Raw genomic sequence first — 12,788 nt, 5'->3', positions numbered from 1 at the left:
AACAAAGTATAAAATATAAAGATATACAAAAAAACCAGTAAGAAAACAATTGAAAAAAATTACATGAGTTTAAACAATATCGTATAGAGTAGGCAAGCAGCTAAAAATAATGATTCAAGCGAATACATTTAAAAATATCACATTTATCATTGTATGTAAACTGTAGAAACAAGTAGTTAAATTATTATTAGATATTTAAGAATGATGTAAATAATATTAGAAATAAGTACATATGTTGATTAATTAAGTAAAAGTAATGACTAGAAAACTAATAAGTTACCTACTGATATAGACGAAAATAAAATCAAACGAAATAACAAAAATATTGACTACTGTAACAGATGAAAATAATTAATAGAGTGAAGTTGTTTAGGGATGAGTTCGTTAATAGTTTCAATTGTTTAATTTTTCTCTTAATAAAATATAACTAGAGAACAAATAAGGGTAATAAAAGTGAACCAATTTTCGGAGACAGGAAAATAGCAATTATCTTTTAATGAATAATTTTTTGCCTTTTTATGCATTATAATCATTCAAAGGGCTGATATATTTTTCTTCTCACTAAATCTTGCAATAATGGGATATGACAAAGGGGGTTTCTTGTTCAATGGTCAATTTTTTTGCAAAACTTTGTACCCATGAAGTTCAAGGTGGTCCACGTGGCATCCACACGCAGTTTGAAGACCAATGAATAACAAACGAATTTTCAAACGCCCTTAACAGTACGACTGGTTTGAGGTGACGACACGAAGACATGTTAAATGAATTTATTCTTCTTTTATAAATACTGGGGAAATTCCAGTTTTCTACCGAGGCAGGAATTTTCTATCTGAAAGAAGTTCGCCGCGCATTACGCCGTTTCTGAATTATACGAGGCAACAGATTAGCGCGTTTAAAACGGTCAGCCGCGTCAAAGGGATTTAACTGCAGACAAATGCAATTAGGCAAACAACCCCGTGTCATGGAGGCGGGAAATGAAAAATAAGGAGAAAGGGTGAAGTAATTGCATAATTAAGCCGGGCCGCGGGTGGGGTAGACGGCGGGGGTGAAGATATATCAATTAATGCTCTTCAACCCCCTTCCAGGGGTGGCGGCGTTAACTTCACGTCATGAGGAGGGGGCGATGATTGATGCAGCGAGCGCTCCGGGCGGCCGCCCTTCCAAGCCGGCGCCCCCCTGGAAAGCCAAACACAGCTGGTTTGGACTTCTGGAGTCAGTCTCAAGCCAGACGTCGACTGAGTTACACCTTTGGTTATGTAATTTGGTGTTTCGTGTTTTCTTCTGTGGTGGTTTGTTTTTGTACGGCGAAACTGGATATCACGGATAAAGATATGATCACCTCCGCCAACGGCAACCAATACCTTAAGCCGGATTACCTGTCGCCGATGCCAACCTCGGTAAGGGTAATATTTCTTTTTCTTTTAAAAAGCGTTTTCGCCGTCCAAAAATCAAAGATATGTCTTAGAATTTTAAGCGGCAACCTCTTAAAGGGGGTGTGCAAATGAACGAGAAACTACACTCATCAAAATTCGTGGTGGGATGACAGCAAATGATTCTTCTGTTTTGTGGTGTAAATATTGTGAGGTCCTTCTGCAGTTAGGCGCGATTTGCACGATAAGCGTGATGGGAAAGACGGTGTGTCATCATCATTTCTAGATTGGTATTTGCTTCTAAAGTTTAAAATAAACCAGTGGTCGACCTGGGATGTATTTTGTACAAAAAGGATCAAAGCAGGGAGCCGGTTTAATTTTGAGTAAAAAAAGAGACTGTCTGCGATCTGTGTAAACAGAGAGAAAGGGACTGGGGTGATAAAGGAGGAGGCCAATTACCCGGGGGGTATCGCACTCCCTTCGCTTCGGCCCGTTCCATACATCAGGCCTATGCCGTCGTTTTTTATCCTTGCGAGTCCCTTCAAAAACGGGGTGATGGTCCCCCTGGCCCTGGGGATGATGTATGGCCCTAATAATTGCTACGAAAGGCAAATGATTTATTTCTAGCTCCCCCTCCCCGACGACTAGCGTCCTTTTCGTGAAAGAAAAAACAATTAACGGATTTTTGGGCTCGGTTTGACGGCCGGTTGATAAACGACGGCCCCGGTAAAATAAATGTCCAGGATAAATATAAAACGGGAGAGTTTTTTTAACGGTGAGATATAAATCCCGAGTTATCTCCAAGTGGGCTACCTCATTAGCCACTTTTATAAACGAGGTGTCGCTTCCGTCCTTTCTTTTCTAAAAACACACCTGGGAATACAAATTTTAATATCGGCCTCTCCTTTTGATATCCCAATTAACCGACCCCCTATCGACTCGGACTTTATCACTGACGAGTTGTCCATTATTCACCTTCGGCTGGGATATCTTTTTCTTGGAATACAAACGCATCATCGCACCTCTTTTCTTATAGCGACTAAGGGACCTGACCGGATTTTAGAAATCGAAGATGAAGGACGATCTGTTTTACAACCAATTACAACCGGGTTGGGTTTAATATTTTGACATTTGGCCCTTAAGGGATGTTCATTCTTCAGACAACCCTTATTGCCTCCGCGCCCTCCGGCACACTTTTATATTATGAAAGCTCGAAATGAGATCTGTCTACAACAGAGTTTCCTTGTTGCAGTTGGACGCGAAGAAAAGCCCGTTGGCGCTGTTAGCCCAGACGTGTTCGCAGATCGGCGCGGATTCCCCGCCGAAGCAGGCAGAGAAGAAGAAAGAGACGAGGGAGAAAGCGTCGCCTGCGTCCGCATCCGGCTCGCCCAAAGCCAGCTTCAAGCCCTACGATTTGGATGACAAGAGGTCAAAGACGCCAGCCAAAAGTCCACGGGAGTCGCCTCCCAGCAAAGACAAATACCCGGCCGAATTGCTTAAGTCCCCGTACCTGTACCCGAGGATGTGCCGTGACCCGTACTGCACCGGCTGCTTGAGCGGGCACGTTTTGGGAAAACCGTGCCCGTCCGGATGTACACAGTGCGGTCACATGGCCGCCGCCTATGCCCACGCCCAGTTGGCCGCCCTGGCCGCCCAACCCTACATCTGCTCATGGATCACAGGTGATTCGTACTGCGGAAAAAGGTTCACATCTTCGGAAGAACTGCTGACACATCTGAGAAGCCACACCGGCGACCCGGTCCTGCCTCATCCTCTGCTTTCCAGAAGTTACCCGACACCTCCGCTCAGCCCGCTTTCAACGGCCAGGTTTCATCCTTACAGCAAACCTCTTCTCACCCCGTCGTTAGCGCCATTCCCTTACCCTCATCCTGGCCTCCCGCCTTACTTCACCCCCTATTCCCTGTATCCTCCGAGGCTTGGCGCTTCGCATCCCTAATTTTGCTCAATTCTTTTCAGACATGTGGCCTATTCTACGGCCTATGGATCTCAACCCCTTTGACCCGAAGGCACTTCATAGCTCATAACCGAATTCTCTTTTACCCCGTAAATGAGGACACTCTGTAATTTTATATATCATATCGAATATATAAAAAAATATATAAAAATAATGAAAAAATTAAATAAAAATTTGTAAAAAAATTCTTATATAAATATCTATATATATTTATCATTGTACAAAAGCCATTAGATTTATTGTGAAATGAGGGTTCTATCCATGTCCATTTATTTGTAAAAACTTTTTGTTTGTATATTTTTGTTATATAAGTGTTTATTTATGATAACCAAAGTGGAAGTCCATGGTGATAAGTCATTGTATATAGATTATTATAGTTTATAGTTACCGCATGCACAATACTATAATATGTATATGGAAACAAAAATAAAAACAATGTCCAAAACAAAGATTTTCGTTTCGTTTTGGATGATACAATATTGTATTCATTTGCATTACGAGAAATGCGTATAGATTTGTATTATTTATTGCAATAAATTGAATTGTTTTTTAATCTGTGATTTAATGACTTATTTTTTCAATACATCCTATAAATTTACTTTAAAGAGAAAAAAGACAATGCAACAATTACTTGCAAAAAAAGCCCCTCATAGAGACACATCTCAAACCAAATGCATACAGTACAAAGAATTCTGCTGGCAACAAGCAACAAAAACAAACACATGAAAATCACACTAACAGGTATACTACAAAAACTGCAACCTTCACTACGCACATTTCTATTATAATAGAATAAAAAATCAGGTATTTTACTTAAATTGGTATAAACTTTATAAGACTATCAAAACTCAACGTAACGAACGCATGCATATGTGACTCGCTAGAGGAGACGTCACAACAGCGACTACGTATTAACTGTCATGACCTCTCATAACAAAATCACTGCACACAAACTTCATTAAAAAAATACTCAAAATGACAAACAGGTACAGAAACCAACGGCAACCGACTTCATACAAGCTGACTAAATCCACCAATCCAACGGTACCACTCGAATAGATGGCGAACAGGCTGAAAACAAGCCCATAACCAGTGAGATAACTTGAATTAGAAACAATAAAAAAAAGTTGCATACAATCAACCAGAAGTACAGTTAGCAAATTAGAAAATACAATTTATACCACATACTTAACAACTTTTGATAGAGAAAAACAGTTAGGATATGCGGACCAAAAAGCTAAATTTGGAAATGCTTCTTCATATTTATCTAACAGTGAGACATTTCATTTATTTGCTATTACAGCAGTAACAGGATTGAGTGAAAATAATATTTCTTATATGCACTATCCTGTGAACGGCCGCATCTGTTTTTATCAGGGATGTCGAATCGAAAATAGCATTATATTATATGCGGGCCCTAAGCCCAAGCTCCTAATCTCCCGGATTAATTCCTTTAGGACGCATTTATCACTACGATAAAAGGAGTTTAATTAGAGGATATTGACAAATGAGCGATTCTCGTATAATGGGCTGAAGGATCTTTGATGTAGGTGGCCTTTCAAGATTAACGCGCCAACAGCTGCCGGATAATGGGACACTCAACCGAGTAAAACGTCGCCGGGAACTTATTTATGGGAAAAGGACGTATTCTTTATTGTCAGAAGTCTGTTCAAATAATTTTTGTTTTGTTTGTCAACGGAGAACTGACGAAATGATAATTTGACATCGCTGGGGTTGATAAAACTGATCTCAGCAAGAAAGGAAGGAACGGTTTAATTAACTAAATAATTTCGTCAGACCTAGATAGGGTGCAAACAAACAGAATCAAAAAATGACTTAATTTTCCCAATTCTTAGAAATAAGTCAAGGAATTTGGTATAATCAGAAGTGTACTCTTGTCTATTGATAACTTGCATTTTTTACCCTAGAGATGACAAATGCTAGAAGACGTAGGCTCATTAGTCAGTTAGACGTGTGCCCCGTTACGAGGGGGATTCATGGGATCCCTCGGGAACGCTGACACCTTCATTTATTTTAGGAGGAAGGGCTCCCTGGTCCAATGGATATGACTTATTGGCCGGCCGACTGCACTCCCTCACGCTCTTATTCATATTTTCTAGGCTGGCAACCTCCTTATTTTAACGAAGATGAGGTCATTAATTTAGATTAAGTTGCATCCCCTTTTATGAATCAACACGACACTTTATGAAACTGTGAATCATATTTCTAAACCAATTAGGGGCATAGAGTATTTTTAGGGATTTTGAGGTTTCAGTAGTTTGCGGGGTGATGAATCCGTAGTTTGGCAGTTTTCGATCATTTTGATCATCCTTTCATCGCTGTTTTGGTTAGTGTGACGATTTTGGGCATCTTGCCAATATAAGTTAATCACTGAAGATGCCGTGAGCCGAAACCCACATGTGTTTAAACTTAAAACAACGCGAATAGACAGACAGAGTAAATTGATCAATGTCACTCAGTTCAACATGTGTTCACCGACCAACACCCATCACCAAAACTTTAACATTAATGATGGTTTAGTGTAATAAATAAAGCTTTTGAAGTACGATTATTACGGTTGAGAGTGCCCCACGACAGACAAGAATGACACATCTATTCGGAAAACAAACACTGAGCTCTGAAGATGATCTCAATAAAGATCGAAACGTTGGCACGATAAGAAAATGTTTTTCTAAAATCTACGTCACACCAGACCGCATCTCACGATCTCCGAATAATCATTGACCAACGGTCACTAAACACCACACACTTTTGACATACCAAAATAACTTACTGAAAATATGGTAGGGTCGGGCCATTTTGTGACAACTGTATTAATAATTGGTCAGTTATCTTTAGATGCCATTATTATTAATGTTTTCATTTAGTTTCGAGACAAAAACCCATTTTTGGTTTTATGTTGCTTGGTTAATTTTTCTAATATCAATCCCAACCTATCTGTCTATCTATATATCTATCTATCTATCTATATATATATATANTTCTCTCTCTCTCTCTCTCTCTCTCTCTCACTCTCTCTCTCTCTCTCTCTATCTCTATCTCTCACTCTCTCTCTCTCTCTATCTATCTACCTATCTATCTATCTATCTATCTATCTATCTTAATCACTATCCATTTCTTTTCTCCTTTTCTTCCCTTTCACCTTCTATTTATCTCTGTTTTTTTTCCATTTTTATTCTTTCTTAGTTTCTGTAATTGAATGATTCTTACAAAAGTGTTTTCAAGAAAATAACAATTAACGATGTATGCCGGTATTAAGTTATATTTTTTAAATATTTATATAACTTTTTAAAATAATAGTCTCGGCAACCCGGATCTTCGACACTCAAGTGCCGTCGGCGCCTATGGAGGAGGATTTTTACGAGACCGCCCATCATTCTCCTGCCGGCTTGCCGGCTATTCATTAACACCATGTAAAAATGGGAGGAAGATGCAATTTTCCTTTCGAAAAAAAAGTCGATAAATTCTGTCGGGGCGAGAGGCGCCTTTCGGTCTCCACGCCTGGGGACATTTTTAAATGTGAGGCTATGATTTATTTGTTTTGCCTCCGTAAAGTCCTAACGTGCCACTCCGGATGGTTTCACTTATTACCGGAATTGTTCTCATTTGGAATTCATTTCTTATAAAGAAACGGGAAGCGGAAAGTGTTTATCCCAGTACCCGTTTATAATAAATCTTTACCCGGGATTTCGTGCATAAGAAACAGTAAATTTTTGTAAATAATTATTAATTATTAGCATTACTGTCGTATTCTTTATCATACATATTCTATCAAATATAAAGAACCATGGATGCAATTGAGAATCATACTTTAGACAAAGAGACTTTGTAGTTCAACTTAACATATAAGATAACTTGTTGAAGTATTGACGTTCAGACACTTTATATATAAAATTGCACAAATGGGTCTGCGGAGGTGGATGGTAAGGATGGGATAATCAGGGCTTTTCTTAACAAGAGGAGGACTCTATCAACAACCAAAAAATACGTTTTGTAACAAAGTTTAATTCCAGTGTAGAAATGTGTGATGATTAGTGACCATTAATCGATAATTATTCAGAAGTCGTGAGATGCGGTCTGGTGTGATGTAGGTTTCAGAAAAACATTTTCTTTATCGTGCCAACGTTTCGATCTTTATTGAGATCATCTTCAGGGCTCAATGTTTGTCTTCTGTGTAATTGTGCCATTCTTGCACGTCTTCTTCTAATTGGGCACTCTCAACACGACACGCAAATTGTTCTCGTGTTGAGAGTGCCCAGTTAGAAGAAGACATGCAAGAATGGCACAATTACACAGAAGACAAACACTGTGAGCCCCGAAGATGATCTCAATAAAGATCGAAATGTTGGCACGATAAAGAAAATGTTTTTCTGAAACCTACATCACACCAGACCGCATCTCACGATTTCTGAATAATTATTTAATTCCAGCGTCTAATTATTACAACAACTAAATCAACAAACATAATATTCACCCTAAACAATGCTCCCACCAGTATACCTCAACAACGTTCCGATCCCAATTGTACCATGTACGATATCAAGGACTCTACCTGGATAAACGACTGATATGGAACTCACACGACTTACTCGCACAGACTGTAACATACGATTTTTCATGCTTAAACGACTACTTCAAAACTCTCGCTAACAAACAAAAGAAAACTTTGCAGTGCCCTCCAGGCCAGCATTTGGACATATGGCCTTGAATTTTACGGGACTGCTAAGCGTTCCTACCTCATCGAATCCAATCCCTTCAATGCAAAATCCTCAACACAATAGTCAACGCCCCTTTTTATGTATCCAATCACACCATCCATAACGGCCTAATTGTCCCTCTTGTTACCGAGCTAGTCCAATCCCGCTACAAAACGTCTCTTTCCAAAATACCTCATCATCCGTCAACCCTTTTCTTCATAAACCTGTCATCCACCACATTACCTAATAATCCTAACAGAAGACTGAAGCGTCGCTCGCCCCGCGACAACCTTAACACTTGACATCGGTCTCCTAGGACGGAGTCCATCTCGCTCATCGTATTGATGAACTAACGGCTACCATCACTGCATGGCAGCTGTTCAAGCTTTCATGCTACTGTTATAATTATTTATATGTAAATATTATATGTTTTACTTGTTGCGTCGAAGAATGCAGTTGAAAAAAAAAAAAAAACTAAATCAAGTAAACCCGGTCAGTGTACCAGCATAGAGATCTATGCTGTTCAGAAGAACAGGAAGAAAAAGCTGGTGCGATAATTTTCTTTTCCAAGAGGCCGGGAGTAAAAATCTAGAAGTTCACGATGCTAAGAGAGAACAAATCCCTGTTTGCACTATCCTGCTTATCTCTCTACGACCTTAGGATATAAGCTTTCAATTGTAAACAAATTGTTATACACTGTGGAGTGTAACATGGATTTCCTGATTATCTTATTATTTTTACAGTCAAGCAGTTATAGTTTTTTACAGATATTTTCATATGACAAATTTGAAAGAAGTAGGATAAGATATAATTTTTATTAAGTGTTATATAAAAATAGTAGCTTAGTATTGAGACCATGGATTTTCCGAAGTGAACATTTATCCACAGTTCAGCAATATAACAACTAAATTACGGTTAAAGCAGTTAAATAATAAAAACCTTCAGAAGTGATTAAGTGATTTGAAAAGAATAATGTCAAGTTTGGGAGATATAGAACAACATAAATTTTTTCAAATACCTTACTTTCAATAACAATAGTGACCAAATATTAAAAGTAGTTCAGTAATGCTTTTCTATTGCTTTTTTCTTCACTATTTCTTTGTTGTAGTTCAATAACAAATGTGTGTCCATAAAAATTCATTATGTTTATATATTTTCCATATGTAAAATAAACGATATGAAAAGAACTTGTTGCAAAGCGGAATTTTACATCACAAACGATCTTGTTAAAAGACAAGAAAAACACCAAGAGAAACATACAGCCTGAATGTTAATTTCAACTATTTTTCAGAGAGACAGGTGTGATTTAATTTTTAAAACAGGCAGGCTATTAATGTAACAATGCGACCGTCAGTTTAGCCTGGGCGAGAGAGAAAATTCGAATTTACGAGCCCTTTTCAGCCTAAAAAACCATCGAGACGACAATGGAAAGGACACCACGCTGACCGAGCCGAATCGGCCCCTTGTCCATCCAGGCATTTTTTAAACCGATGCAAATACTCCACGTTGGTACCTGGCACTCGACGAATCTTCACACTGACGAACGCTGAGAATTTGGGTCGCAGACGAACAAATTGCCCAGGGACGCCGTTCGGCTGATGGGCGAGCGTTTATGCCCGAGATTCCGACGATTGTATTTCCTAACTGAAGGGATGGGTCTTTCAAACGTCGATTTTCAACATGAAGTTAGCTTCAAATATAATTTTTCCAACTTCCATTCTACTTGCCATGAGAACCTTTCGTTTAAAACGGACCATTGTTCATTGTTTTCAATTCGAACATGTTCTCATATTAATTACTTTTCAATTACACGTCCGAAACACCAATTACAAAAATGGGCAATCTTAGATTTCAACGATCTGCGTTAGCTAGTAATTTCGGCTTTTTGTAAACTAGAACTACTGGTTTGTAGCCCTAAACACAGAAATTACGATAACAGCCATTATGAACAATTCTTTTCATATTTTCTGAAAAATCTATAAACTTTGATAAATCACTTATTTATCACTGTCCAAAAGAAGATATGTCGTAGTTCTAACCTTTTTTTGAGATAATGGTGCCATGATAAGGTTAAAAACATAATCTCAAAAATATATTCGTCAAACCATGTAACTCTTTCCGATATAATTAGTCGTCAGCCTTTAACAATATTATTATATATTAACAAAAGATAAGGGTAGCCAATTAGTAAGAAAACGCCCAGTTTCTTCGTCGAGCTTTCGAACAATATTTTTCATTGATCAGGACATGGGAGCTTTAATTAGTAATTACAAATGTTAAAAACAATGAACATATATTAATAGTCCATTATATTTCGTAGCCCGATTGACCAAATAATGGTGTTGAAAAATGGCAAAATGGAGGGAAAATTCGAAAGGTTGAGATGGGGAGTTGGTGTCCGAGTGGATCGAAGTCACGATAGCTCAAGTGGTTAGAGGAGCGGCGTATTAAGCTGAAGGTCGTGGGTTCGAATCCCGTTCGTGACACTAACTTTTTTATTTCAACCAATACCTTACATAAAGATTAATTAATGATAATAGTAGTGAAGCCTATGGTTTCTAGTACAGAGAAATTATATAACATTATATCACATACTACCGTGCACAGAAGAGATGAAATGTTCTGATTATGTTCGATCTGGTGCTATGTTATTTCGTTGTATAATTTCATTCTCTTATTAAAACCACAGGTTTCAAAAGTATGAATAGATCTTAACAATTCGTATTGTGTAAATTACCTTAAACAATTAATTGTCCTTATGGCACGCCGATACCTGACATTGATGAATTTGACATTATTAATAGGACAGTTCAGCCAGTATAGCTGACTGTTATAATTGTCTTATAACAACAAATTAATTAACTTACAATTATTATAATCTTTAGAACAATCTATGTCCGTCACCCATATCTTATTAACGAACAAAGCTGACCGTATGATCGAAAATTTTACTCTACTAAAATAACTTTAAAGTTAAAGTGTGAGCAATAAAAATTTGTACTGATGTACGGGCTGGTTGGTGGGTGCAACAACAGTCAGCAAAGCAATTGATTAAGGTTTTTAGTTGAGATGAAAAAAGTTAATGGCACGAGAGGGATTCGAACCCACGACCTCCAGCTTAATACGCAGCTGCTCTACCACCTGAGCTATCGTGACCTCGATCCACTCGGCCATCAACTCTCCATCGGACCAAGAAATTAGTGAATTTAGTCAGCAAAGCTATGAACAAGGATGAACAATAATGGCTAATGTGTAGAGATTAGTGACCGTTAATCGATAGTTATTCAGATATCGTGAGATGCGGTCGGGTGTGATGTAGGTTTCAGAAAAACATTTTCTTTATCGTGCCAACGTTTCGATCGTTTATTGAGATCTCTCAACACGACACACAAGGATGGCACAATTACACAGAAGACAAACACTTTGAGTGAGTAGAAATATTTTGTTTGAATATAAAATATATTTTGCATTGTATAAATTCACTTTTCCACATCCTAAATGTATTGTTAAATGTAAACATTGTTTGTAAATCCCAGGCCCTGAAGATGATCTCAATAAAAGATCGAAACGTTGGTACGATAAAGAAAATGTTTTTCTGAAACCTACATCACGCCCGACCGCATCTCACGATATCTGAATAACAAAATAATGGCTAAATTACACGTTAATCGAATAGCAGGCCTTGAACATGACATCTCAAAATATAATACCACAAACCCTTTACTGAAGATGGCGAGAAGTATCTGACAGACCTAAAACACGAGCAGATACCAGAAATTATTTAATCTTGTCTTTAGGATAAAGCTATATATATAAAGGTTAATAAGTCAGTGCAGCCAGCATAGCTGATATTTATATAGGCTTAGAACTATGTATACCTAAAGTTGTTACAGTCATACTAGCTAAATATATCCATAACCCAAATCCTGTCATCGAGTCAAGCAGACTGTTAAGTCGAAAACGACCAAACTACAGATCTCCTCGTATACTTCCAACTCAAAATTTTACTAAACTGAAGTAGGTCTAAAGTTAAATTATGAGCAATAAAAATTTGTTGATTATTCCTTTCAGATGACACACGTGTGCTCGTCTTTTTGGTGGATTTGACCAAAACGAGCAAAACTAGGAACCAGGATGAAAGGAAATACTAAATTATACGTTGAACGAATAGCAGGCATCCATCATGAAATCAAAACAAACCTTTCACTGAGAACGGCGAGAAGAAGAAACATATTTTGCAGATAAAACGAAGATAACCCCATTAGAAATCATTTAATAATACAAACACTTGTCATTAGGATAAAGCTATACTAAAGTTGCCTTTTTTATAGGTCTGTTAAGCCAGTATAGGCGATGTTTATACAGTCTTAGAACCAGTTATTACCACAATGTAAAAAATAAACAAACTGAAACGTATCCCACAGACCACATTTCCTTAAGGTTAGACGTAAGTTGGCATTATTCATGGGTAAGTTTGGTTAGCATGAAGTTGATATTTTCTTAGAACAAGTTATACCAAAGTTGTCTTTTAGAGCTAATTGTGATTAGTAAATTAGAACTCTACAAATAATACGAATACAAAAATAATCATTGGCAATGTTTGGCTGAGTCAGTCTTCAAAATAATTTGAAATTGTCTATGAAAAACTTAACTCAATTTGCAGACATATTTAAGATTTTTTGGCCCTGATGATAGCCTTAAAATAGAAACAACTGAATTTGCTTT

The 12,788-nt window shown here is 37.7% G+C and overlaps 1 protein-coding gene across 2 annotated transcripts; it reads left to right on the top strand.

Moving 5' to 3' along the window:
- The first annotated feature begins 1,199 nt into the window (after positions 1-1,199).
- On the top strand, positions 1,200-3,905 carry LOC106670405 (zinc finger protein Noc-like). Of its 2 annotated transcripts, none has more exons than XM_024227275.1 (2): positions 1,200-1,403; positions 2,623-3,905. In XM_024227275.1, exons 1-2 carry the CDS (start codon positions 1,332-1,334, stop codon positions 3,325-3,327), a joined length of 777 nt encoding a protein of 258 aa, XP_024083043.1. In that variant the 5' UTR covers positions 1,200-1,331; the 3' UTR covers positions 3,328-3,905. The 2 variants fall into 2 exon arrangements, with proteins under 2 accessions (XP_024083043.1, XP_014256193.1); XM_014400707.2 differs by having other exon boundaries at positions 1,203-1,397.
- The last annotated feature ends 8,883 nt before the right edge of the window (positions 3,906-12,788 follow it).

The sequence above is a fragment of the Cimex lectularius genome, unplaced genomic scaffold, assembly GCF_000648675.2.
Source record: "Cimex lectularius strain Harlan isolate CLEC.00 unplaced genomic scaffold, Clec_2.1 scaffold69, whole genome shotgun sequence".
NCBI classification, from domain to species: Eukaryota; Metazoa; Arthropoda; class Insecta; order Hemiptera; family Cimicidae; genus Cimex; species Cimex lectularius.
Note: the sequence above shows the minus strand (reverse complement) of the source record. Positions and strands in the feature narration are given on the sequence as shown.